Here is a 27,556-nt window from a genome sequence, read left to right as displayed (position 1 = left end):
TGTTATACAAGGGTTTCACCAGAAAACTGGATTTTTTTAAATATTAAAATTGGATGCATTATAATTTACAAAGGTTATTTTTGATGAAATGAAATGATTTTAATTATGGACATATTGATATTTTTGAACAAGGGCTTTCAAAAATATATATATATATAATAATAATAATATAAATATAATATATATATATATAAATATAATATATATATATATATATATATATATATATATATATATATATATATATATATATATATATATATATATTAATATATTAAATAAGATGCATTACATGTAATCATTAAAAAGGAATCTTTATACTTGGATACACATCCAAGGGTTTTTATCAGATCAATTTTTTAAATATATGAAAATATTATTTATATCAAAGAAATTATGCTAATCTCTGTTAAATATACAAAGAAAACAATTCTACTCAGTTCAGTTTTTTCTCATTTACACCACTATATATACACTATACACTAAGAGAGAAAAACATTCTTAAAGGAAATACAGACTAAATGAACGATTTTCAAAGGTTGCAATGGATTCTTTCACACTTTATCCTACAAAACGCACCACTGATTCCCTCACGAGCATAAAGCGTGTTTATCAGGTGGCGTGTTGTGTTAGTCTTTCACAGAATTTTACGACATGCTGTGCTAAACGCTCCGACACGAGAGGAAGCTGTGAGAGGACAGGTCTCAGATCAGTTGGAGCTGCCTATCAGCCCTATTATGCTGTTCTGAGTAACTCCATAAATGGCCTCTAATTTGGCCCCGGGGACCTGAATGGGACCGGTGGCGTCTGTGGCTCCGGTGCCAGAAAGCAAGGGCCATCTGCTGGGGACCGCAGGAAGCAGGTATCCGTGACCCTTCTACTCCCGGCAGACACAGACAGACAGCAGCTGCTCATTATGAAACAAGCTAAATGAGCTCTGAGCCGTCATTACAGAGAGTCTCACACCACTAGAGGGCAGCGCCAGCTCTAATGATGAGCTCTTTATATGAAAGGCTTTCAGGCTGGATGAATTCTGAATAGCATACTGTTATTATTTCAGCTACATCTCACTATGGCAGAAAGATTAGCATGTTAATATACTATTTCAAGTTCACTAGAAATATTTTTTTTAGATGCATGACCAACCACATTCATCAAAATGTGCACTATATCACCCTGGCAATAAATGTGGTTGTGCGTGTGCATGTTTTTGTGACATATCAGGACACAACTGTGTATAATGACATGGGTACGACACAGTTATTACAAGGAGAGGGTGACTTATGAGAACATAACCCATGTCCCCATTTTCAAAACGCTTATAAATCATACAGAATGAGTTTTTTTGAGAAAGTAAAAATGCACAAAGTTTCCTGTGAGGGTTAGGGTTAGGTGTAGGGTTGGTGTAGTACCATAGAATATACAGTTTGTACAGTATAAAAACCATTACGCCTATGGGATGTCCCCACTTTTCACAAAAACAAACATGTATGTGTGTGTGTGTGTGTGTGTATATATATATATATATATATATATATATATATATATATATGTATATATTAGTGCTGTCAAAGGATATATTTAGATACATTTTTGTTTACATAATTTAAGTAAGTAAGTAAAATTTAAATTATATATGGAGACGAAGCTGACATGTTATGCTTCCTTAGCTGGAATGCAAGGCAACTAACACAATTTATTTTCTCCCAAAATTGGAATACAAATGGAAAGAATAAATAAAATAACAAATAAATGAAAAGTAAATTAATAAATACAATTTCTGAGATGAGACACTGCTCACTCAATAACAACATGCAACATGTTGAGTATATGATAATAATTTAGTTTGAAACATTATCACTGTATATACTACATACAGCACTGTTGTACATGCTATTTCAAAAAAATCATAGCGTAACATATGCAAAATATACATATACTGTGCATCCTATCCCAAACATAACCTATGATTTTTCTTGTAAACATCAGATGAACATCTGAGTATGTGACAGATCAGATGACTTGTATTTTCGATAAATGATCAAAATTATCAAAATTATCAAAATTATAATTTTTTCTTTTATGCCAAAAATCATTAGGATATGTTCCATGAAGATTTTTTTTGTTTTTGTAAATTTCCTTCTCGTAAATATATCAAAACTTAGTTTTTGATTAATATGCATGGCTCAGGATTTCATTTGGACAACTTTAAAGGCATTGTTCAAATAGTTGTATCTCGGCCAAATATTGTCCTATCCTAACAAACCATCAATGGACAGCTTATTTATTATGTTAATTTGATCATGTGCACCCTATGTTAACAGCATGGATGATTTCAAACAGCATCGGTCTTTGCATCATTCAACAGACTTCATTTATCTAACTTTTTTTTGCTGTGACCCTTAGAGGAAAACATGTTCAGTTACCTTCATTTTCAGTCAGAATCAACTTTCTGCTAAAATATAAATCCTTTAGGCAAAAGTCCTCATCTGATCACCATGTAATACATTTGTTTAGGAGAAAAAGATCTCATTTGTGATTCTTCCTTTTATACAGGCCTGCCAGCTACATGATGCTTCTTTGTGTGGCAGCAGCGTGGTAAGAAACGATAAAGACGCTTGCCAAAAGCTTGGCTCTGAGTGGATGCGGATGACAAATGTTTTACCTCGAGAAGTGAATGGGGCGGCTTTACGTGTCTGTTGACTGATCCGGGGCCTGCTGCTCCCACACATCTGCTAGCACTCGTCTTTGTTTAACCCATGCTTTGTTATTTCAGAGCCCGAGCGCTCAGAGAGTCACATGATCACAGGCTCCTCTGAGCCTGTCAAATATTCCCGAGGTGCAGCTGGATTTCTCCTCCAGATAAGAGGATCTGGACGCCGTTCTGCATTCAGTGGGAATGAGGAGCTCGAGGACACCTGCTCTACATGAGCTTCTCTGGGCTGGTTGCTCTTTCATAGCTCAGGAGACGCAATTCAGTGCTTAGTTGTTTCTTTCAAGTATCAAATTGGTCTCAGATATTACTCCAAAAATTCCTTAAAAAAAAAAAAAGACACAAGTGAGAAAATCGATGATATGCAGTAAAATTATCAAGTTTAATAGCAGCTCATATTATTTGGTCATAGAGAAATTAAATGAGTAATGCTTGAATTCATATTGAAATTACTGATTTCAGATTTTAGTTCTGGATTCCCACATAGAAAGTCCAATGAAATTTTTGTTTTTTAATTGTGAGGTCTAGAAACAATGAAAATTTCTATATTAGTTATGTTCTCCTCTATGATATTTAATCTGCCAAAATGGATCATTTTTAGTGCATAAAAATAATAATTAAATAAATATATATTTTTTATGAATATGATTTAATTATTATATAAATATTTCATAAATTACAGAGAAAATAATTTAAATGATTAATAATATTTTGTTGATTAAATTTATTTCATTATTTAAATGTTTTTTATTATATATATATATATATATATATATAGTTTTTTTTTTTTTTTTTTTTACAAAGAAATATTACTGCTTCTGGACATTACAGACTGAATATCTTGGAAACAAAGTATTGTGGTATTATTGAACTTTGCATGAAGGAAAAAGAAAAAGCTTAAGATTACAATGTGGTACAAATATATATCTCAATATTAGAAGATTAATCACTATTTTCATTTTATGACCAGTAAGTGATGTCACCAAACATTGTGATAGCAAATGACAATGAAATTTGATGAAAATCAAAAACACAATGACTTTTGCCAGAAAAAAATCTGAACATTTGGAGACATTTTTCTAACTCACATGTGAAATGACTTTTTTCTTGGTTTCTTGGGAGAAGAATTCAGTATTTCAGTCTTCATTTGCTGTCCATGTAATCTCATTGCCATCTAGGAGAAACAACTGAGATGTTAAAGATCCCATTTGTGATTTTTCTTTCGTCTGGGAAGTGTCTTTAGACAAAAAAATAAACCTGACATTAAGAAAGGAGTGTGAGTTAAGGAAAACAAGATGAAATCAAATGTGGCATTACAACCAAGAAACCCAATGCCGGCCGTATCCAGAGGAAACAGATGGAGTAATAAAAGAGGGGCTTTGATTCACAAACCATCAGTGTTCCTTTCCAGCAGATTAGAAATGTGCTCTTATTGAAGACATGCATCACATGGCGTCTCCACAGTACTCCACAGTATGACTGCACCTTAACCAAGTATGAGCAGCAGTCATGTTTGCTAACAAACAATTATCCCCAATAATCCCTTTTGAGATGCTAGTCACCGCTGTCATCAAAAGACATTTATCTTGTTTTGAGAAGGTAATTCAGTCATCTGTACGATAATAAACTTCAGCTGCCTGGTGCCGCGGCGCATAAGTGGACGTCTACTGACTTTATTAGGTTGTCTTATTGACCGCAGGATATTAGCTCTCTTCATTATGCATCTTCATTACCATTTTTCAATCAAGGTAATGCCGTAGAGATGGAAAAAATGGACTACTGCTTAATGACAGCAAAAGAAATAATGTCTGGCGGTAATCCGGTAATTTTGAGTCCGAAAACAGCTCTCACGTGCATCCATATACTGAGATGCATTTATACACAAAAGCAATTACACATTCCCTCATTTCAATGCATTACTGTTTGTGAAGTTGCACTCCAAACACATTTATCTGCAGCTAGTTATCCATCATGTCTGATCATGTCATTTTGCAATAATTGAGCCCCCCGGGGATGCACACAAGATATATTCTCTGCTTTATCTACATTTGCTTTGTTAAATCTCATAATAACTTCCTCTTTGAAAAATCAAAACCGGGGTTCATTAACAAAATGGAAATTATCTGAAATGTCGGTGTTACATTTATGACCATATTTGTGACCATCTCTGGCATCTGGAAGTCACACGCATCATGAGTCCAGCTGTACTACTGAGAAACACTATGCTGTATTGTAGTATGTAGTATGTGACACCATGTAAAACTCGGAGGGCGACGCCATATAAACAATCTGCTTAATGAGCTTGAGTGCTTGGTTCTTTATCCCCACAGAACAACACAGCAGGGGACAGAAGAGGGCAGTTTGTCTTTGTCACATTAGGGAAAGACTAGGGAAAACAGTCGTTAAACTAGGCACAGATCTCACAAACAATTAGGGGTGATTGTTAAGTAAAACATATGTAGTTCTGTTTACATATTTAGGGGTTAGAGAAACCAAATCTTTAACATTAAAGTTTCACCCATTCTGTACTCTGTGCATTTTCCTCTGAATATATCTGCCAAAAGAAAATTACCATTTTTGGTAATTATAATAAAGTTTATGGTGTCATCAGGGTTGCGAAAACATGCCCAACTGCAACTCAAAACTAGCCCAATCGCATTTCGAGGGGGGTTCCTCAGTAAAAATCGCATTGAGGGAGGTAAAATACATGTTTTTCGATCGGATCATGCCGTAAAGCATTCAAAATTAGCATTCCGGGGTCTGAATATCACTTTAACTTAAACCGGTGGACATGTAAAACAACTCATGGCACAGAGTAGCCCAATTCTGCTGGAAAACCATGGACTTGGCAAAAATGAGTATTATAAGTGAACAGTTTTATGTCTGTAGGTGGCACTGTGTAGCTAAAGCCAAGACAGTCTTCAGAGTCAATCCAACGGTTTCCTCCTTGGGCTGGAAAATGACGGATCTCTGACAATAATATGCTGTTTTCTCTGAAGCCTTGAAGTGAGATTTTAGCTTCCCAGCCATCGAGTGACTGGCTGCTGACCTTTAGAGTTTGTGTTTTCACACACCAGCGCTGTGTGAAACTGTATTTATTGATTTCCTTTGTAGATGTTGAAGCAGGGTCACGATTAATATTAATCAGTGCAGTAAGAATAAAGAATGTTTAAAATAGCCTAATGTTTTTACAATGTATGCATCTTTGCATCTAAAACCTTTATCTTTAAAATTCTTTTAAGCCAGTTTCTTATTTAAATGTGCTAGACTTTTGATTTTCGCACGGCAGCAAGAAAAAAAATTTACACTGAACGAGAGACTTCAGTGAGTAAACAACCTAGAAACCACCCAGAATGCCTTCGCAACTACATAGCTTCACCCTAGCAACCATGTAGCAATGACCTGGCAATACCCTAAAGCACTGTGGAGCTTTGCCCAAGAAAATGTTTTATTACTGTGGCAAAATGGGTAACAACTAAATAGAAAAATAGTTAAAATATTATAAAACACCCTGGTAACAAGATTTACTTCAATACATTTAGTACATTGTCTAATGTAAATAATCTACATTGTCTTGCTCTCAGTTACTGAAGCCCTAAGACTGACAAGAGCAGAATACAAATCTTCAATAATTTTCTTGCTTGATCTGTCCGCTGCTTTTGACATGGTTAACCACTAGATCCTCCTGTCAACCCTTCTGACAAAGGGAATCTCAGGAACCGCACTCTGGTAGAGGTTTGAGTCTTATCTATCAGATAGGTCCTTCAAAGTATCTTGGAAAGGCGAGGTGTCCAAGTCGCAACATCTAACTAATGGGGTGCCTCAGGGCTCAGTTCTTGGACCACTTCTCTTCTCTGTCTACATGGCATTATTAGGTTCTGTCATTCAGAAACATGGCTTTTCATACCACTGCTATGCTGATGACACTCAACTCTACCTCTCATTCCATCCTGATGACCTGACGGTAGATGCTCGCATCTCAGCTTGTCTAACAGACATTTCTTGCTGGATGAAGGACCTTTACCTTCAACTCAACCTCGCCAAGACAGAACTGTTTGTGGTTCCTGCAAACTCATCTTTATTTGACTCTCTAACTTTAGCACTCACTATTCTAATTCTATTCTTCACAAAAAAAATACAAATAGCTTTCTAATCTTTTTCTATTCTATCTCTTTTCTTTTTATTTATTATATTATTTAAAAGCCCTTGCTTCGTGTACTGCGTTTAAGCTAACTGAGACTTATGCTAGTTATAGCATTTGCATATCATTGCTCTTTTGTTGTTTTTGATTGCTTTTATTGTCCTCATTTGTAATTCACTTTGGATAAAATTGTCTGCTAAGTGACAAAATGTAAATGTCTAATAATAATGTAAGCTTTGCTCAAAACACATTGCATTTGAGAGGGAGTTATTGATCAATTTCATTGGGAGATGTACAGTAAAAACAGTAGGAGTGTTAGAATTATCTATGCACTTGTGCAGTGCAATTACTAATAAGTACAAGATTGAAGAAGAGCAACAATTAAGTTTGAAGGATTAAAATGTTTAAAAGTCTCTGTTTAATCCCTATTAATTCTCTAAAAGAGGCCGAAAAGCAGTTCAGATAATATAGAAGCCTCACTTGGGATGTATGATCTTCTTGTAAAAATGTTTCTTCAGTCTATAGCCATGGTGACTCCCATTATGATGCAAATAATGCTCATATAGACAAAATGGCCCGAGTCTGGCCTGGATCAATTGTGCCTCTGGGCTCATGGCATTTATGGAAATTATGATCATAGATCAATACATCCCGCTTACTGCAACTCAATTCTAATTGATCTGTTGTTAGGGAATGGGATACAGAAGGCAAGACAGACTTTCACGGTCTGAGAAAATGAGCTACTTTGTCTTTGCTGCGGTTTGGAAAGAACTGAAAAACACTTCAAACAGAGACAAAAGAAAAGGTTATTTCTGCCTAGAATTATTTCTGCTTTATGATAAAGAGATTATTTCATAATGAACCCGTCTAGGCTGCTTTTATCTTGCTTTCTACTTTTCTAGGAGGCAGTGAAAACCTAAAAGGAAGTTATTTTGCCTTTCCTTTGAGTGTAATGAGATTTGCACACGTACTTTGATTACACTCAAAGACCCTTTAAGACAAATCGATTCACTAGAAGGTGATTTTGGAAAGTCCTCCATCATAAAAGACAAAAAAGTACAGCTCTTGAAAAAGAGTAAAATGTCCAAAACTCTCTCAGAATTACATTTTAACAATGTATTTTAAATCACCAATTAAATCATAAATAAATAAATAAATGCAAAAATACAGTATATATTAATGTATACTGTATATATACAAATAAATGTTAAATGCTACAATAAATACAAATACTATAGTCAGTATTCTGTTCTATTTGCTCTAATACCTCAACTTATGTTCATTAAAAATATATTTATAAAATCATTCTAAAATAATATTAATGAAGTTGTAAAAATTGCAATTATAGAAATCTAATGAGACTGAACATCGATGGGATAATGGGAATCACAAAATGTCCAGATGCACGATGGACATGATAATTTTGTTACAAAAGTGCAAATGTCATAAATATAATTGAACAATGCAAAAACTTGGACATTATTTTCTTCATGCAGAATACTATTTCTATGCTACTGTATCAATTCCTCTCAAGCTCACCCTCGTACCTGAACTAATTTGTTTTCCCCTGAATAATATGCCTCAAAACACTTGCAATATGCATCATAATCAGAAACTGTGGAACTAATCTAAACACAACAATTGAAAAGGAATCGCATGTTCGAACCACATCAACAAAAGCAGGCCTCACGATTTCCCTTCATCCTTTGCTCTTTCTGTTCACAGCATCGCTCTCTTTCTCTCTCTCTCTCTCATTCTTTGAACCTTTCTTCCTCTCTTTCCTTCTCATCTCTCTTTAGACTCTTATGCTCCTTTTCTTCCTTTCTCTATAGAAATCAACCGAAATCTTCCATTCCATTCATTTGAATGCTCAGCACATTTGGGGTCATCTTAGCCAGCACTTCAAAGACAGAAGCTAGAGTTCGTGCCATGCTAGGGGCTCTTAGATCAGGGAAGCGATCCGACTGTTGAAACAAAAATAATCTCTGTCAATACTTGTCTTTTGGTGTGACTGAAAGCAGAGGAATTTGTGTGGGTGCACTGAGAAATTTTGTCCGTTTAAGTAGATTAGCATCATCAATATAAAAGTCTTTACAATTCTTTGTAAGTCTGTCTGTTGATATTTGTAATCCCAAGTTTGTTGCATGAATGATAAATTAATTAAGTTGTGCTTGCTTACACCATAGCAAACTGTAACACTCCAAACTGTAACATTATCTTGAGAAATCTAGCTATTTAATATCTATGGAAGGGTTTATGTTATCTTTTGTTTTCATTCTCTTTCTCTGGTCACCCTTGACTTTGGGGTCAGATAGGAAACGATTAAAGGCCCTTGACAACTCTATGCTTCTGGTAGGGAAAGTGTGGCATGGTTCATATAGACAACCCTATAAACCACAGAAAAATAGGATAAATCTGATTGGTATGATTTTAAAGACCATAGGCATGATCAACAACAGAGAACAACTTTAAGGAAGCATTGTCATTTCTGTTGTTTTGGCCTACAATATTACACTCTTGTTAGTGTTATTTAGTTGATTGTTTAATGAGTGACAAAGAGTGCTTGATAGGTATTTTAAGTGCATTTTTGCCAAGTGTGAAGAGTTTTGAAAAAGCGATGTACTGTGTAAGTATTGAGAAATATCCCCTAGGGATTGTAAAAAAACTGTAATATTGTCATGCAAAGGCAAAATGTAGTAACCATAGATATTTTTGTCAGGTCTGAACACGTATATTTTTCCTTAACTGATGGGTTTGGATGGGCTATGTTTGGATACTGAGAAAGCCGTGTCTGAAAACGGACATTTTTAACCAAATTCTATGGTTACATATTGTGTTTATGTTGTATAGGGCAATTCAATATTATATTAAGTCTATGTTTAATAGTATTGGCACTTGCTGATGCAGCAGTAGTCTCTTACATCTGTGTGTAGCAAGCTGCTGCTATAGCTAGGTAAAAGAGATGTTATTAAATGCAGTTGCACTTAAGTTTCAGTAATGTAAAATAATTGAGTGGATTTTCAAATGAGTTCACAATACTCATAACTATTGTTTTCTATGATTCGAGGCAATCGGTTTCCTCAATTGAAATGAGTTACCACAAATTCACAGGATAGCTAGCTAGTTAGCTAGCTAGCTAGCTAGCTAGCTAGATAGATAGATACTGCAGGACATAGTCATCTAACTTGGAATTATAAAGTAGTAAATTAGTAACTTTATGATAATCAGCATAATCTTTACTTTCATAAATCAGTGTCATTTTGAGCTCCTTTGATCTTTTCCTCTTCACTCTAATTCTTTAATCTGAGCTTAATAGTTTTGACTATGGTTAGTGTAGAAATACCATGATTAATTTTGGTAAGGGTTAAGACTAAAATGCTTAGTCTTAGTATTTTTGAGACTTGTAGAACAAGTGCAACTAAACGAACCATACAAACAGTTCAAAAAGTCATTCAAATAGAAATACAGCATTAGTACAATTCTGTGAGGTGTGGTTAATGAATAAAGTAAGCTACTGTGACAGTGTTAAGCACCCAGCTGGCTCTAAAAGCTGAAGAAGAATGTATTAGTGTAGCGCCGTGAGTGAACGTGGTGAGCATGTATTGCAAAGTCCAACAGGATTTTTCATTGTGATAAATGAACAGTGCCATTCAGTCATATTAAACCACGTCAGCCAGCTGTTCCCTCGGCTCCACAATCGCGTCCCCCCCTCAATTTAAGTTCATCACAACCTCACCAAGCCAATTGCTGCTATTAGCGGTATTACCTCCACCCTGTTTGCTTTTGTTCAAAATGTACCTCATAATTGCCCCAAATCGCTGTTAGACATTTGCAGCAATTAGTCGGGAAATTAGGAATGTCGTGCTCGCTCCAGAATTGCCGTAGTTTTTCATCACAGGATTTGTTCTCTCTTTGCTAAGTGTTAGCATGCCATAATGAACTTTAATTAAGCGGCTCCCCAAATGTAGCGGAAATTGCAGCGCGAGCGAGATGCCAGCGAGGTGGGGAAAGATTTGTGACAATCCGCTAATTTGATCCATTAGGCACAGGTGTAAGTCTGTGCTAAAGCTAGCGTTTCTGTCTTAGCATCTGTCAGTGTGTGGAGATTTTAGGTTGTAGCTAAATTATGTATTGCATATATTATTATTATTATTATTATTTTTAGGTTGAAAACATTTTTTTTTTCATGTAACCTGTGTTAAATGATGTAAAAGAAAACAAAAGCTTTTTAGTAAAGAAATGGTTAACCTGTAAGTGACAATTCTGTATTTATTTATTTAGTCAAGTACAGATTTAATACTAATCAATGCCTTAGTGTGCAGAGACCAACATTTAAACTTGAATTATCTGTGGCTTTGTAATTGGTTATAAGGCCAAGTAAGTTCAGTTAATCTATCAAATTGATTCACTTAGTGAATTTCAGCTGGTTAAAAAAGGCTCAAAGGCATTTTCTAAAGCCTAGTTTAGGACATATTTTTCTTGACCAAACTTGCATATTTCAACTGGTTGTATTGGTGTCAATGGACTTTTGTTTCTAATGAAGACAGAAGTCATCAAGGATGATGTATTTGGCTATTAAAGTAATGAAGTTGCTGCCATAATTGCTTTTACAGTCTAGGATCAAAAGAGTAGGCCTACATAACCCAAAATGCACCTCTGCACCTAACCAATCTCTTTTAGTCGTGAACAGAGAGGAGCTTTGTGCTGGCTTTTATTAGACATGGTTAAAGGCTGGTTTCTTCGCTTAAAGACCGCTTTGTTCATGAGTTAGTGATTAAAGGAACAGATCCCCATCATAGCTGCCCACATGGGTTCCCCTGAGAGCCCACAATGGACCTTTCAAAACAAAACACTTCTCGGTTTTTCAGTATGTCATAAAAGGGAATCTTATATACTGTAGATAACCTCATAAAACTATAGGTTTCTTAATCACCAAATCAGCATATTAGAATAATTTCTGATGGAAACTGCTGATACAATTGATGTATTTTGATAGCTTTGCCATTACAGAAGAAAAAAGTAAATACAAATAAAGTGTCAAATATATTAACACGCTATTTCACAATATTTAGTCAGAATTCACAAAAATATTAGGAGTAGGCTATAGAAAGAAAGTTTACTTTCATCTAGGCTATCCATCAAAGAAAACCTGAAAAAATTATACTCATTAGAATATTAGAATGATTTTTGAAGGGTCATGTGACAGGAGTTACTGGAGTAATGATTTCAGCTTTGATCACAGCAATCAATTACATTTTAAATATATAGAAGATAATTCAAGAATTCTTTGATTGGTAGTGTATATCAAGCAATTTATACATACACATTTTAATTAGTTTTACTTAAAACAAAATAACAAAATATAATAAAAAAAAGTGATCAAGTCTGAGTTTTTTTTATATATAATGAAAAATATATATTTAATTCAACTAGTCTCACTTTTTTCTCTTGTAAGTAAAAAAATAAAATAAAAAAAGAAAGAAAGTAAAATGAAAAAAAGGCAGTTCAATGGGGAACTAACATATCTTCTTTATAACCAATATCTGCTGTCACCCCTAAGCTAAGCTGTTTTCTTTCCAGATATGGTTGGTTCAAGGCAAATAGATCTGGGAGCCCCGTCTGTTGTTTGGTTATAAGGTGGAAATTGATTTAGGATTGTTAAAACATCGCTTGGTGCCCGCCGAAGCCCAGATTAGGCAATGAGAACAGATGACACAATCCCGTCTGTTTGCTCAAGTCTGTCATATCCTCACACATCCAACCCCGGCCTGCCATAACTATGCGTAATGAGCATATTCCTCTCAAACAATACGTCTTCTGGTCGGGCAAAGTGCTCGGCGTCTGTAGGGGCCGGTGATGGATTAAATGGAAGACACTGGGCAGATGTGGAGGAGAGTCTGATGAGAATGATTGAATAAGAGCCAAGACGACGTCCGCAAAGATCTTCCGAGAAAAGGCTTTCGGTAACCTCTGAAAATGCAATCAGGTTTGTTTGTTTGTGCTCAAACGTTCTCTGACACACGCTAGATGCAATTAAATACACCCACACCGAGTGCAAAGCAAGTCATGCACATGCACACTAATGCAAGGAATGTGGAGCGCAACCATGCGTGAAGAATTTACATGATAAACAAACGTACATCTTGTACTCTATTTCTTCATAATTTGGGCAGCACTGATCTGGGAAGTTTAAAACAGGCCTTGTATTTCATTTCTCATTCTTCTAAATGATGTCTCTGGTTGGTTAGATAACGAGAGCAGAACTGCATTGTGGGGGAAGTCACGTCCAGTCAAAAACTCCTCGTCATGAGATAAAAATAAAGGATGCTGGTTTTTCTATAAACAGACATGCAGTGTGTTAAACTGATCTGTTCCCTTTGCTTCAATGGGTTCATAGAGAATAATCCACACAGTTCCACCAACAACAGGAAGTACTAGAGAACGAGGGTGCTCCCTTTATAACAAAGGTACTTTTGATACAGGATCCTTCAAACCTACAATACACTTTCTTCACTTATGTTTGAAATAGTACACTAGCATATCATACTTTTTGCACAATATAGTATGCACTGAATGCAAAAAATTTAAAATTAAACATATAAAACAATCTCAAAGTTGTAAAGAAAATTATTGGAGTATGTTTTACAAGAAAAAAATACAATTTAAGTCTTTCTACATCAAAGTGTAATGTTTATTACAATATTTTACTTTCTTTGTATTATGAAAGCTTGTTTCTGCCACAGAATAAAGAAAATGGTTTCTGACTTTTTATTTTTGCGACTTTATTTCTCACTTTTTAACTAGCATTTTGTTATTTAGATTATTATTTCATTATTACTAAATCTTGCAATTCTATTTGTTTTTTGTATTTTATCACACAATTCTGATGAGTGTATATGTTACAATTCAGATGTTAATTCTGATATTTTAGGTGGAAACAATTTTTTTTTTCTTTTTGTAAAACCTGGTTAACAATTTATTTAAATGATTGTTTAAAAGTAAATCCATAGTGATCCACAAGTTTTCTCCCCCAATATGATATACATGAGATTACATTGAATTAATGGTCTGTAAACACTATCATTTGCACACACATAATTTTTTATACGAAACATTTAGAAATCTGATTAATTTGAATAAATTTGAGTTCCTGTAATAACACTATTTTATTACAACAATTTTTTACAAAATAATGTAATATTTATAATGCTGCTCTTGGTCACTAAATTGTAACTTTAAAAAAAAGAAATAATAGCTTGATTGCTAAAATATGAGCAGCTTAACATTTCTTTGACTCATAAACATTTTCTTGACTCAAAACTGGATTTTAAATGCAGAATAACCGTTTTTATAGGTAGCTATAAAATACTTTTTTTAATGTAAGCATTCTGAACCCATCCCATAATAATCCCTCTTACTGCAAGCAAACCATGTATATAAAGCACTAAAGACCTGTTTGATGAACAGCATAAAATGATCAGGCCTCTATCCCTCCTGAGCACGTTACTTCACAATAGGAAAAAGATAAACAGCTTTTCTTCAACCAAAACAGAGTCTCATTCTTTCTGTTGCCCTCTCCATGAACTCACTGAAATGATGCTTACTGTCTAGCAGCTGCAGAACAGTGTTTTACTACTTTCATACTCGCCAGTGCAAATGCAATAAGCCATTTAATCAAGCCCAATCAATTAAAACACTACAGACTGAGGTTATAAGCGTGAAATGAATACTTTGCACACCACACAAAATGAGAGTGGTAAAATGATATTACGCTCCCGCAACAGCGCCATGAAAAATATTAGATTCCTTGTTAATTAAATTTTTCGCTGCTTATTTCTTTTCGGGATTTTAATAAAAAAATGTTTAACATCAAGAGAAGCTTGCTGGTTAACTAATGCTTCTTTTTTACTTCATTATTTAATGATGTTTTTGAACACGTGTCCACTGTGGGAAATTGAATTCATTGTCAACAGCAATGATGTCCTTCTGAAATTTGATAGCGGTTTCTCTTATCACTTTGTTGGAATTTTAGCATCAACAGAACTTCCAGGAACTCCAGGAATGTTCCAGGAACTAACTGTTTCAGAATCTTGGCTGGTCTTGACTATAGGCCTTTGTGTGCTTTTCGTTTCATTTTATTTCATTCTGATCTTTTCTGTGTTGTAAATTATTGACTCGCTGACTCGACTTGGCCTCGGTTTCAGATGCATGATGGGAGATTTTCCTTCAGAACGTGCTGGAACAGAGCGCGTCAGCAAGAATCAGAAACACATTCCCACACTATGACGCCATCACCACCATGCAGAGGTTTAGTTGATGTTGATGATATGGAATGTTTCAGTGTCGGCTTACAACTATCTGTATGTTGTCCATTTTTGACCCACATGAACATATACATTTTCCCAAAGGGATTGGGGATCATTCAGTTTGTGTTAATACATTTAAAAGGATGAAAATGCATTATTTACTCACATTTATGTCATTCTAAACTTGTGTGGTTTTCCTATCTGTGAGATAACAGATGGATCATTTATTGAAATGATTCAGTTCCTGTGCTGAAGTTTGCATATTTATTCTAATGATAAACAAAAGAATATAATAGCACTCAACTTTACACAATAAAATAACATTTACAGTAGTTAGGGTTAGAAAACATCTATGGGTTTCTCATCTGTGAGAACACGTAAGAAGATGTTTAGAAAAATGTCTCTCTCTTTTTTTTTTGGCCCATAAAATGAAAGTCATATTGTTGATTTGGGCAAATATGCACAAACACAGTAGACATGAATGTGATACATTTTTCATTTTTTGGATTAACTTCTTCTTTAAGATTATCGTCTGTTCAGTTGGATTGCAAAAAGACCCAAATGAATGACTTTTTAAAATGAAAGGCGAGACTTCCTTTCCAATAGCTGCCGTTTTGAATGTTAACTTTTGAATGCAACACACATCGTGCACACACACACATACACATACACACATGTATATATTTATTGTTACTTTTACTTTAGCTTACGCACCTTGGAGGCATGAAAAGAAGAAAAATAATTAATGCAAATAAATAATATGACACAAATGAGAGCACTTGACTGGCTAGCAATAGCTGCAGACAATGAAAAGTTAATTGGCAGTGAAAGGTTTATTTATGCAAGGACTTACAGTTGATTTATGTTAGCGCTTCACGCTGATTGTAACCATCATATTAAACATTTGCTTGATACCCTTGAGATTTTTTAAATGCTCTCATGCTTAATTCTGAGCATCTGAGGCACAGTTTTATAGTTAGAATGTTATCTCCACCAGCTCCATTAACTCCTCTGTGCTGGCTAAGCAGTTTTTTTGATGTTTGACACATCTGTCATACTCGCTTTAAATGCGTGCCTCATAAACCTGATGCGCTGTGAGACCATCTACACTTCCAAAATGAATGAATGTTCCAAAAACATTTTGAGCTTCACTTTCCCCATTATATTTTATGGGGAGGAACGGAAAGCATTGTGTACCATAACTTTCTCCAAATGGTTATGGTTATTGCATGTATGGGAAATCAGAAAGAGACAAGCCTGGGTTTTGGCTGGCACAGTCACCCCTCCAGATGGCACAGTTTGGCATCTCCTGTTATAATGATGGCATGGCCTAGGATTTAAGGGGCAGTGCCAGCTTACTATCCAGTGTACTGTTGTAATATTGGTGTATATACTACAAGAACTGTTTACTTCTTAACTGTTAACCTTTTATTGAGCAAGGATGCATTAAATCAATCAGAGGTGACACTAAAGATTTTTTTTACATTATTTTTCAAATAAATGCTTTATAAATGATTTATCAAAAAGGGCATGCATCACTGTTTCCACAAATATATTAAGCAGCACAAAATTGTTTTCAACATTGATAAATAATAAGTAATGTTTTTTAAGCACCAAATCAACATATCAGAATGATTTCTGAAGGATCATGTGACACTTAAAGTTAGAAGCTTTGCATCACAGGAATAACAATATCTCAAAAGAGGAAAAAGTTATTTTAAATTGGCCCTACTGCTGTTTTACTGTATCTGTGATTAAATAAATGAAACATTGGTGACCAAGCACAGGAGACTCAAAAACATTTACAAAAATCATACAGATGCCAGACTTCTGAACAGTATAGTGCAAGTCTTCTGGGCAAATATAGTCTGGGGAGCTATAAAGAATAACTACTTCTGCATAATTAATCTGAATTAATTAAAGTAGGCTACACGAATGCTAATTAGAAGTCTATCTATCTATCTATCTATCTATCTATCTATCTATCTATCTATCTATCTATCTATCTATCTATCTATCTAATTTTAGAGGCAGATTCCCTCCAAAAGCTTAAGCACGTAACATGATTTAGACCAAGTACTGATATTCCTGGATATTCTGAATGTGAAAATATGGCATTCGAGTTTACTGTATCTTAAGGAGAATCCCTATTTTAACTTTATTCTTGTAGAGTATGTGAGATTATCCGTTTTTGTTTTTTAAATAAATTAATAATAATAATCAAAACAAAAAAATATTTCAAGCTAAAATAAATAAATAAATAAATCAAGCTAAGCAGTGAAAGTAGGCTACATATTCCTTTCCGCAGTAGCGATTCTCTGTGTGGACTGAGCCTGTGTAGCTTCATAAAGCAGTCTGAGTTGTTCACTTACTATTTTGCCGCTTCCGGTTTCACTCTGGACCTGCGGGCGCGAAATCAGGAGAAACCTATTGAGACTTTCTCTGTCTTCCAGGACTGTTCAGTCTGTGGAATGATTCCTGGGCGGTTATTCCGTCCATGGACTTAATACTGGTTTACCCAAGACTTCTTTTATCACTTTAAAGAGAAAGAAGATCACCTGTAACTGCTGACCAATGACACCTGTTGTCTCTTCAGCGCTCGCTTTAAGAGAAACTCTGCTGTAAACAAACTACAAGGATATTTGAACGTTTGGTGACGCAGTTAAGATGAAAGTGACGGTGAATTTCGGGGAAACAAGGATTGTCGTCCCGTGTAAAGACGGTTGGATGGTGCGGGATTTGATCGATCAAGCCACTCAAAGATACAAGAAGATTGTTGAACAGGTGACGTGTTGTTTTTAAGTTCGAATTTGATGAGACGGACAGTTAAATCGTAATTTATTAATTCGATTATTCACTATGGATTGTATAAATATCGCTAGTTTGATAGTTGTTATTGGAATTAATGAAAACAAACTACACCTGTTTACCACGAATCGTACTATGACGTAGGCCTGGTTTATGAATATTAATTAGACCCTACTTGACGCTGCTTGAGGAGTTTAAAGAGGAAAGCGACGCTCATGAATATTAAGTACGCCACGGTGACGTTGCGAGGCTCGTTAATATTAAACGTAGGCCTTCACCATAGTACAATTGATAACCGGGTATGCTCGCATGCTCAGACCACGTGATCTCGAGCTGTCAACTCTGACATTTTTCAAATTTCTGTCTATTGTTTTGAATATTCATTAACCGTAGACATTCCTGCAATCTGATACTGGGCTAAAAGTTTGTCATGATGAGCCTCAAAAATGCAAATATGATCTTTTAGACTGCTCATTATATGTCTGGGAAATTTGGTTATGAAATAACCTTTGTTACCAGTGACTTTCACTTCACTTTTGGTGTGAATTGATTACAGTTTGAAACACACATCAAGATATATAATATATAATATACACTGTAGGTCTTTTAAGTTGAGGTCAGAAAAAATGATAGCCTGAATGCACTGTAAGTCGCTTTGGATAAAAGCATACATTTAATTTAATTTTAATTTAAGTAAGTACAAAGAAATAGGAAGTACAATTTAATTGAAATTTAGTTTTGAAATGGAAAGACTATTAATAGTAATCTTGTAAATACTCCAGAAATCTTTTTTATTAACAACTTTTATAAACAAAATTGTTTTAGTATTGTATTTATTGTATGTTTATGTCTTATGTAGTATTTGATTTGATAAGCACCAGCCATTATTGTGAGAATGTAAAAGGTGTTGCATTGCATTAATTAATACATTTTATAATGTCTTCTTAAATATACTTATAATGGGAGAAATATTGCTTCTTAATGATAATAATAATACATTATGCAATTTTCAGATCTTCTAGTTCATGCAATACTCAGATCTTCTAATCTCCAATTCTTAATATCATCATTAATTTAAATTTAAACATCCTACCTTTATTCCACTATAGTGGGGCTCTTTGATATAATATTTTAATACTGCAATGCTTGTTCATGTTAACTCTCCTAGTCCTTTTGTATAGCTTCAGCACTAAATGCCAGCTGGAATAAAGAGGCGCTTATGTGACGAATACAGCCGTGTCATTAATCGCTGCCTATCTCCAAATGCAGGTGGCAGGCTGTGTTTGATTAGTTTGGCCTGGACTCTCGGGCTGAGATGGCTGGCTTTATGGGAGGTTTTAGTATGCCTGACTGATGGACGTTATCAGCTGAGATTGGCTCAGTCGGGTGTGATGGGACGCTGCCAGACGTGCTGGGGTAGACGTGGGCGCTTTATCTATTCTGTCAACCCACCTCTCGGGTCTCGTGCGTCACTGAAGTATTGAGCCCTTCATCTATGATAGCCGTGCATCCATGATGCAGTTCTCCTTGATTAGACCTTGTGCATATTCACATAACAAATGGGCAATTTGTGGTGATGTGATGTTAGTTTTACATTTTGAGATGCAAATGTGACTCTGCTACAGATTGATGTTTAATTTTGTATTTACTCTGAGATATGAGCTGTTATTATTAGTTTATGGTATGGCCAATTTGTAATGATGTCAACAATGAAATTACATTATGCTTTATTAATGAAGGCCAGGGTCCCATTTTGGGAATTTGACTGCATGATTATTTGAATAAGTTTCAGGGCTGCACAATTACAATTTAAGCTGCACGTTTAGATTTTTTTTTTCTTGGCAGTAGTTGTGCATTGTAACAAGTGATCAAATTTTTCTGTGTGCATGCAATAACACCTTTATTCCATTGCATGTATATGTTAAACTGAGTCTGGTGAAGTCTGTACATAGTGTAAGCGTGTTTTGTCATACTCCACTGCTTGCTACCTTTTCGAAAATATATCTTGTTACTAGTATATCCACATTATACTCCGCTTCCCACAATCAGTTCTATAAGAAAACAGTGAAATAAAACTAGATGTCCCGCTCAATAATGTTTATGTGTCCAGCCAGATCTTATGGACTGGTTGAGATTACCTCACTGACAGCAAAAGAAAACTGCTTTATTATCCTGCCATAGCTGGGGTCTGTCGGGCTGCTGCTAACCTCTGAGGATGGCTGGAGAGCTGACTTGGCAGGCAGCGCTGTTGAGATCACTACACATGGCACACTTCCAAGAGCACAAAGCCATCAGCATCAGCAGCCATCACTAGAACAAATTGCTCTGTCACAATGTGATATCAACTCCTATAGGACTATACCTTTGCATAAAAGGAGTAGTTCGCACACACACACACAAAAAAAAAAACAGCTGAAATGTACACTACCTCAGGCCATCCAAGATGAAGATGAGTTTGTTTCTTCATCTGAACCTATGTGGAGAAATTTAGCATTACAGTACTTTGCTTGTTCACCAGTGGATCCTCTGCCGTGAATGGGTGCCGTCAGAATGAGAGACCAAACAGCTGATAAAATTAATATCACAATAATTAATCCACACCACTCCAGTCCATCAGTTAACCTCTTGTGAAGTAAGCTGTGTGATTGCAAGAATCTAATTAATCACTGACCCGTCTGAATCAGAGGAGAAATATGCAGAGATCAAACAAAATCAATCCAAAACTTTTATGATATGAGAGAACAATGGGGGATAGACTGGACTGTTATGGATTAGGAACTTGCGGTTTAAATTCAAGTCATGATGGATGTTTTTTTTCTTAGAAACATGGAGGGTGTTTTTTTTTTTTTTTTTTTTTTTTTTTTTTATACCTCACCTCACATGATGTTAATTGATGGACTGGAGTGGTGTGGATTATTGAAAAAAAAAAAAAAAACATATATATATATATATATATATATATATATATATATATATATATATATATATATATATATATATATCATCTGTTTGGATGGCACCCATTAACTCCACTGGTGAGCAATTGATGTTATGCTAAATATTTTCAAATCTGTCTCAGATAATAATTTTCAGCAAATTTTGGTTCATTTGATTAAAAAAGAATCTGCATTGGACACCTGTTCTCAACTGATTTCAGGTATTGTAGCACCAGCCAAGCCAGATGAGTTATATGCTGACATTTAGTACATTGCGTTAGGGGTTTGTTCAGATCATTAACCCCCAGTATACACAATAGTAATCATAATGCGCTTGCCTTAGCGAAAAAACGCTAATTAAAGATTGTAGCTGTGAGGAATCATTTACAATTAGTACATGCTGAAATTACTTATCAGTTCGCATAGATGGAGAGTCTGATTACTGGTTGTGTTTGACATTTGAGACCAAACAATTTCTCAGAACTTCCTGCTGTTGTTTAATGCAATCGGATCTTGTAAGTCTTTACTCATGGTGTTTCATGGGATTTGTGGTAGAAAAACAAGAAAGCGTAAGGTGGTCAAATTTATTCGTAGTTACACACATCCATGTTTCCATGCCACTGGCATAATGTAATTTTACTGATAATGAATCTGTATTAATGTTTCCAGTTATTGCTGTGGGAATCTTGTAGCTCAGCTGTCGAACCATGTGTCTTGTTTAAATGTCTGAATGGTTCTTCCAGTGTTAGGGGAGCTTGTGTGTGTGTAAAAAAGCACCAGGTGTGTTGTTTTTCCACAGCTAATGTTGCTCAGATGGCTTCGTGAAGCTGAAAACAGTCCCAGCAGACATATCTGCGTAAACAGCATGAACACTTTTCCCCAGCAGCAGGGTGGATGTAGACTGCTGCTTCCTGTTTGGACTGACGTGGAGAAATCGCCTTTACAAAAAAATATCAGTATGTGTTAATCTGGGTTGAATTGAGAGTCCCTTTCTGGATTGGAGGAACTGCTTTTTTCCTGTGCTCAGATGATATCAGCTTCCATTTTAAAGTGTTTTTGGAAGATTGAAACTGCTTTTATGAACAAATAAGGAGGCTTTGGATTGATTTTGATAGAGCATTGGTTTTCTGTTTGACTTCTGCGGAATAAATGCTTGTCTGTGCAAACAGAAACTTATGCTTCAATTGAAGCAACATGAAACTCTGAACGTTTTAACAAATGAGTCATGTGTTCATTAGACACACAGAAATGGTGCAGAAATATGTATCTTTAAAGCCCAATCCCAATTCTGTTTTATACCCCTTCCCCTTGTCCCTTGAAACAGAGTGTGAAGGGGTAGGGGAGAAAGTATTACCCTAAGGATTGGGACACCACTACTATGCCATCACACGTCATCATTCGTCGTCTAGCTCTTACAATACACACATATACTGGTGTGCTGGTGTGCATAAGAACCTTTAATTATCGTTCTGTATTAATGTGCTGCTTACTGACACACACACACATATCGGAAATCTCGCAGCTCACACATCCAGGAGAAAATAAACTAGTCAATGCTGCTACAACGAATTTTATTCAATACAGTTTAAATACTGAATCGCTACATTATATTTTCCGGTGACGAGAGGATACAATCGCTGTTTTTAAGTAAACTCACTCTAAAAAGGTAAATGCACAGATGCGAATACACGGAACTTCCATCTCTCTCTCTCTCTCTCTCTCTCTCTCTCTCTCGAATAGGCAATATTTGAGTAAAGTGTTTAGCGATTTCTAATAATTGGGGGGATTGGTCTACGGCAGTTATCGCCCTGATCAGACATATGCTGTGGCACTATCATTCAGTCTGTAATGATATGACGTTAGCAAATATAAGCAATTTTTTTTCTCCAAACATTTCTTTCAGTAATAGGACTGTTAATATGAACTCCCAATTGAATGTAACATAAAACAAATGATTACTTTTCGTTAAAATCTTTTATTTATGCCAAAAAAGCTTACAGTTCGCTGTAGCAGCCATGTTGCCGAGATAATTCATACTCCTTCGTTTGAAGTGTGGTCCTGAAAAATCTTCGTTTGAAGGGCTATCTGGCCCTTCCCCTTACCCCTACCCCTCCAACCAAAAGAGAATAGAGACACTCCTACCCCTTCACATGAACACAGAAAGGGGAAGGGCTAAGGTGTAGAGTTGGGATTGGGCCTTAATCTATTTCTGTATTTATATTTAGGACCATAAAATGTTCATCCAATCAAATCCCTCAGTCCGAGGGCTATGATAGGCTGTTCTACCTGCCTAACATTCGTATTTGCATACTTCTGCACAGACCTGATATGGCACCAGCGAAAATGAAAGGCACCATTATTGTTATATCATGCATTATGTACTGTTATGTTTAATCACTGGTGAGATTAATGAGATATGAGGTAATCTGACAGCGCTGCATTCAAGCCTCCACCAGAGGCGTCTCTCACCGTGTTACTGGTTAGCCTCTGGTCTTCCAGTAAAAAAAGGTCTGAATAAATGTAGTACAGTAGCACGTGTGCGGTACAATTTTGCATATGTATGAACCCGTTTACAAACCTGTTGTCCAACAAAGATATCATTGACACGCTCTTTATCCAAATTAACTTTATAACATAGTAGAGTGTTTTTTCTATGCCAATTACTTCTGCTATAGAAATGAAGTTTCTGCTCAAGGGCGCGCTCCAGCTTCCAGTTTGAGTTGAACAGTCATTACATTACGTGTGTACTCCGTAATGCTCACAACATCCTATTTTGGGTAAAAATTGGAAGGATAATACTTTTATCAAAAGAAACAGGATTCCCTGAATTGGTGTCATTCATATTGTTATAATTGGAAATAATAGATGGAAAATTATTTTTGAAAATTTTAGAAGTCAAGGTAAATCAAATTCAACTTGAATGATGGTATAACACCAGTAAGACCATAGTTTTAACATGGATGTGTTTGACTGTTGTGCTCGCATCTCTTGCAGTGTCTCATGCATGAAACGGCATTCTAAAAACACTGCGCTCAAGTTAAAAGCTCAGTCCCATCTTCTTGCATGTTTTACCTATTCCACTGCCCTCGTCGCATCTTTGTCAAAACAGAAGTGGTGTGTGAATGATGCCTTGCGCTATATTTATGGTCCTTCACAGAGCGGGTCACACGTGATCGGTTAATCATGTGTGCCAAACATTCGGTTGGATCGTTCTTTTCTCTTTACTTTAATCACTGTCATAATGTCAAAGTATCTAATTCTAACATTTGGTAAGATTTCTAATCAAAGTCAAGATTCCTCAATTTCTGAAAAAAAAAAAAAAATAATAATTTGGCACCCAGCCCTATGGAAGTGTAAAACAATACCCTTTTTTACCCTGTCAAAATACTGCTCTGTCTACAGCAAGCCGTTTTGTTGCATGTTCCTTTAAATGCAAATGAGCTCTGCTGACCCCGCCCCTCTCATCTGAGCCTCTCTCTGAGAGACTGTTCACTTTAGCCGCATTCATCGTGAAACTTGCAAATTAACACGCTATTTAGAAAGGTGATTTGTAAAGCTTACTAAAAAAAAAAACATATACTCTGGTAGGTGAAACTGGATCACAAATGATTTGTGCGGACATAAATGCATTTAGGTAGATCGGGGGTGCATTGCCTTCAGAAACAAAAGTAATCCACTGATTCTTCAGCGGCTCAGATGTGGGGAGTAAATGACGACTGCTATGTTCATTATTACATCCAACAACAAAACACCTCAATCACTTATGAGTCATTCTTGTATACATCTGCTCCGGCAGTGAAGCAATGGTGGTATCGAGATTTAAAAAAAAAAAAAAAAAAAGATTTTTATCATTATAGTGTCAAGTGTCATACTGCCAAGACACAATTCATAAAGAAATCATTTAATGCTGTTTTTCCAAAGACTTTCATTGAAAATGACTTTCATTGTTTGTATCGAACTGCCATGTTGACCTCAGTTTAACATTCAGCATGATTATATGACAGGATGATTGTAGGAATGATTGTCCTGTGTGTTAACTGTTTCATTGAAGTTTCTACTGAAAGGCGTTGACGTCGATCTGTTATGTCATGCATTACAAGCCAAACACGTTCTCTCAGACCATTGTAGTGTTTTTTTGTCTTTTCTGTCCTTCAACCCTAGTAGGAGAGTCGTTCTGCGAGCTTGTTTGGTAATGAGCTGATGGTATTAAAACTATGACGACTTTGACTTCTCTTATCTGATTATATGTGTGTAGGTATGTGTTCCCACCATAACCTTTTCAAGTTCTCTGTCAACCTGTAACCCAGGGTAATTCAAATCTTGCCCTGGACGGCCAGTGCACTGCAGAGTTTAGCTCCAACCCTGATCAAACCCAGCTACCTGTGACTTTCTAATGATCCCAAAGACATTGATTAACAGGCTCAGGTGTGTTTGATCAGGGTTGGAGCTAAACTCTGCAGTGCACTGACCCTGCATATGACCCTCATCCTGTTGTCTCATCAGGGTCAAAAGATTAAATTCATCACATCAGAAAAACACTTACATTCGTAATTTAGCACAGTCAGTCATAGTTTATAATTCTCTCATTCTGTGAGCTCTGGGAATTTAATATAATAATATGTCAGTCTATGTTGTAATGGTATTAATGTACAGTAGGATTCAACCTTTGAGCAACAGGAAACTGACACCTTTAATTGTCATCTCTTCCTTAGTTTCCATACATTCATGGACATGGAAGCATCAGACGTACGTTATAGTTGCTATTGTATCCTAATCATGACTAAAGGGCAAAACAAATGAGCACTGCCTCAATTAGCTTGCCTCCAGCATGTCAAACAAGGGCAAACAAATGCTGTTGTATTTTGCATGCTTATCTTTTTATAATAAAGTAGTTCTCAAAGAAAGTGATATTTAAAACCGTCTGTTACAGTGATTTTCACTGCGGTAAAGTGGCGACAGCAACAACATGATGTTCAGTAAGTTATAAATAACAATTATTCTGTACGATAGCTCATCCAATCCAAGAGTCAGAACTAGCTTAGTTGTGTAATAATGATATATATATATATGATATAATGTGATGTAATCTCGATCTGCTTTGTACATCTTTATTTACAGTAATATGATTTCTAGTAGTTATAAGAACGAAACTGCATGTTGTCTTAACCAAGACTTCCAAACTTATGATTAGTCTCTTGTATTGTTGTTGAACGGGGCACTTCTAATGGACCTATTGTTTTCGACAGGATGGGGAATTCCTGGTGCGGACGCTCCATGTGGAGTATGTGGAAGGGGGGATCCTGGACCCAGATGACATGCTAACAGACCTGGTAGAGGACAAAGAAAAGGTAAGAAAGCGTGGTACTTCTACACAAACACTAGAGCTGGATCGATAGGCTACTTCTGTGTTACGCTGAATATTATCTAGCGTGTTTGTCACTAGTATGTTTGAATGCAGTTAGGTTTGGCAAATCATTTGTATTGTTTATACTGTAGCAGTGGCCTGTGGTGAACTTCTTAACTGAGCTCCCTCTGTGAGTTTGGGTTGTTTGGGTCATTGTAAATTCAGTTGAATTTGATGTTTACACAGTTTCCGAGTCCAGTCTTTAGTTGTTTGGCTATTATCGTCATTAATAATGATATCTTTCTTTTTGAATCATTTGTCAGTAAACAATGAAGGTATCGTGAAGGTACACTAGGTATAGTTGATCAAATTTCTAATCGCGATTACAATTTTGGATGCCACTATTATGTAATCGTTCAAAGTGGCAATTAAGATGCGTTTTTTTTCTTTCTACATGTTATCTTAAGGATTTTCCCCAATTATTTTCATTTTAGTTTAAATATAATATTATACTACCATCCGTTTTTTCACTTAAAGATCAGGCTTTTGTGTCATTTGGGGTTCATTTGGATTAGGAAGAGGCAAAATGTGATGCTATCTGAGTGGGGGAGTTGTTTAGTCTGTAACTAGTTGATCTGTTTTTTCCAGCTTGGCTCATTCTTGCAGATTTGCGGACCAGCTGTGAGCATGATTGGTGGGCATTATTGCATTGAGGATAGTCAGCCAATCACAGCAATACCTTCTGTCATGTGACTTGTCAAAGCTACTCCGATATATTTGCAGTCTGTCAAAAGTTTTTTTTTTTTTTTTTTTTTTGTGCTGTCTGGACATTCTTAAACCGTTTTACATCTAGAAGAAGTGGGAACTTGCAAAGCAAGTTACTTCAGATGCTTAGTTGGGACTTGTTTATCCTGCCCTCCCTGACTTGTGTACACACACCAATGACATCATCACATTTTAGTTTGAAACCAGCTTGGCAGCATTTATGTATTTATTTTTTAATAACAATTTTTGTACTTTTTGTGTAACAAGCTGTGAGCCCACAGCCCTGACTAAATACCGTGTTGAATAATTACATCTGCCATGCTTAATATTCATGTTTTTGTTAATATTCAAGAATGTTAATATTCAGTCTGTCAATCATGTCCATTTTGCATAGAATAATATCTTAAACTCTCTTAAATTTGAATAATAAGCTTGGTAATAAGTCTAGATGCACATGAAAGAAATGATAAATTCCTACTCCGCAGGGGTTGAATAATTACTAATGAAATATTCATATGATATTCAAAGCAACTTATAATTATT

General features: G+C 35.7%; 1 protein-coding gene and 1 long non-coding RNA gene across 3 annotated transcripts in view; one reads left to right on the top strand and one right to left on the bottom strand.

Annotated features, from left to right (window-relative positions):
* Positions 1-2,234: 2,234 nt before the first annotated feature.
* On the bottom strand, positions 2,235-17,616 carry LOC113044640 (uncharacterized). The gene is made up of 3 exons (XR_003275896.1): positions 17,533-17,616; positions 3,802-3,887; positions 2,235-3,035 (listed from the first exon to the last, which is right to left on the bottom strand). It is a non-coding gene; the product is annotated as an uncharacterized LOC113044640 (long non-coding RNA).
* pard3ba (par-3 family cell polarity regulator beta a) overlaps positions 17,559-27,556 on the top strand; it is a 128,658-nt gene continuing 118,660 nt past the window's right edge. Inside the window, exons 1-2 of one of the 2 annotated variants that reach the window (XM_026204787.1) lie at positions 17,559-17,944; positions 26,151-26,252. In XM_026204787.1, coding sequence (XP_026060572.1) covers positions 17,828-17,944; positions 26,151-26,252 — 219 coding nt within the window. In that variant the 5' untranslated portion in view covers positions 17,559-17,827. The remainder of the gene's footprint in view (positions 17,945-26,150; positions 26,253-27,556) is intronic. The other variant, XM_026204788.1, reaches the window with a different exon arrangement.

The sequence above is a fragment of the Carassius auratus genome, chromosome 26 (genome assembly GCF_003368295.1).
Source record: "Carassius auratus strain Wakin chromosome 26, ASM336829v1, whole genome shotgun sequence".
NCBI lineage: Eukaryota > Metazoa > Chordata > Actinopteri > Cypriniformes > Cyprinidae > Carassius > Carassius auratus.
This window is presented reverse-complemented; position numbering and strand designations above follow the sequence as displayed.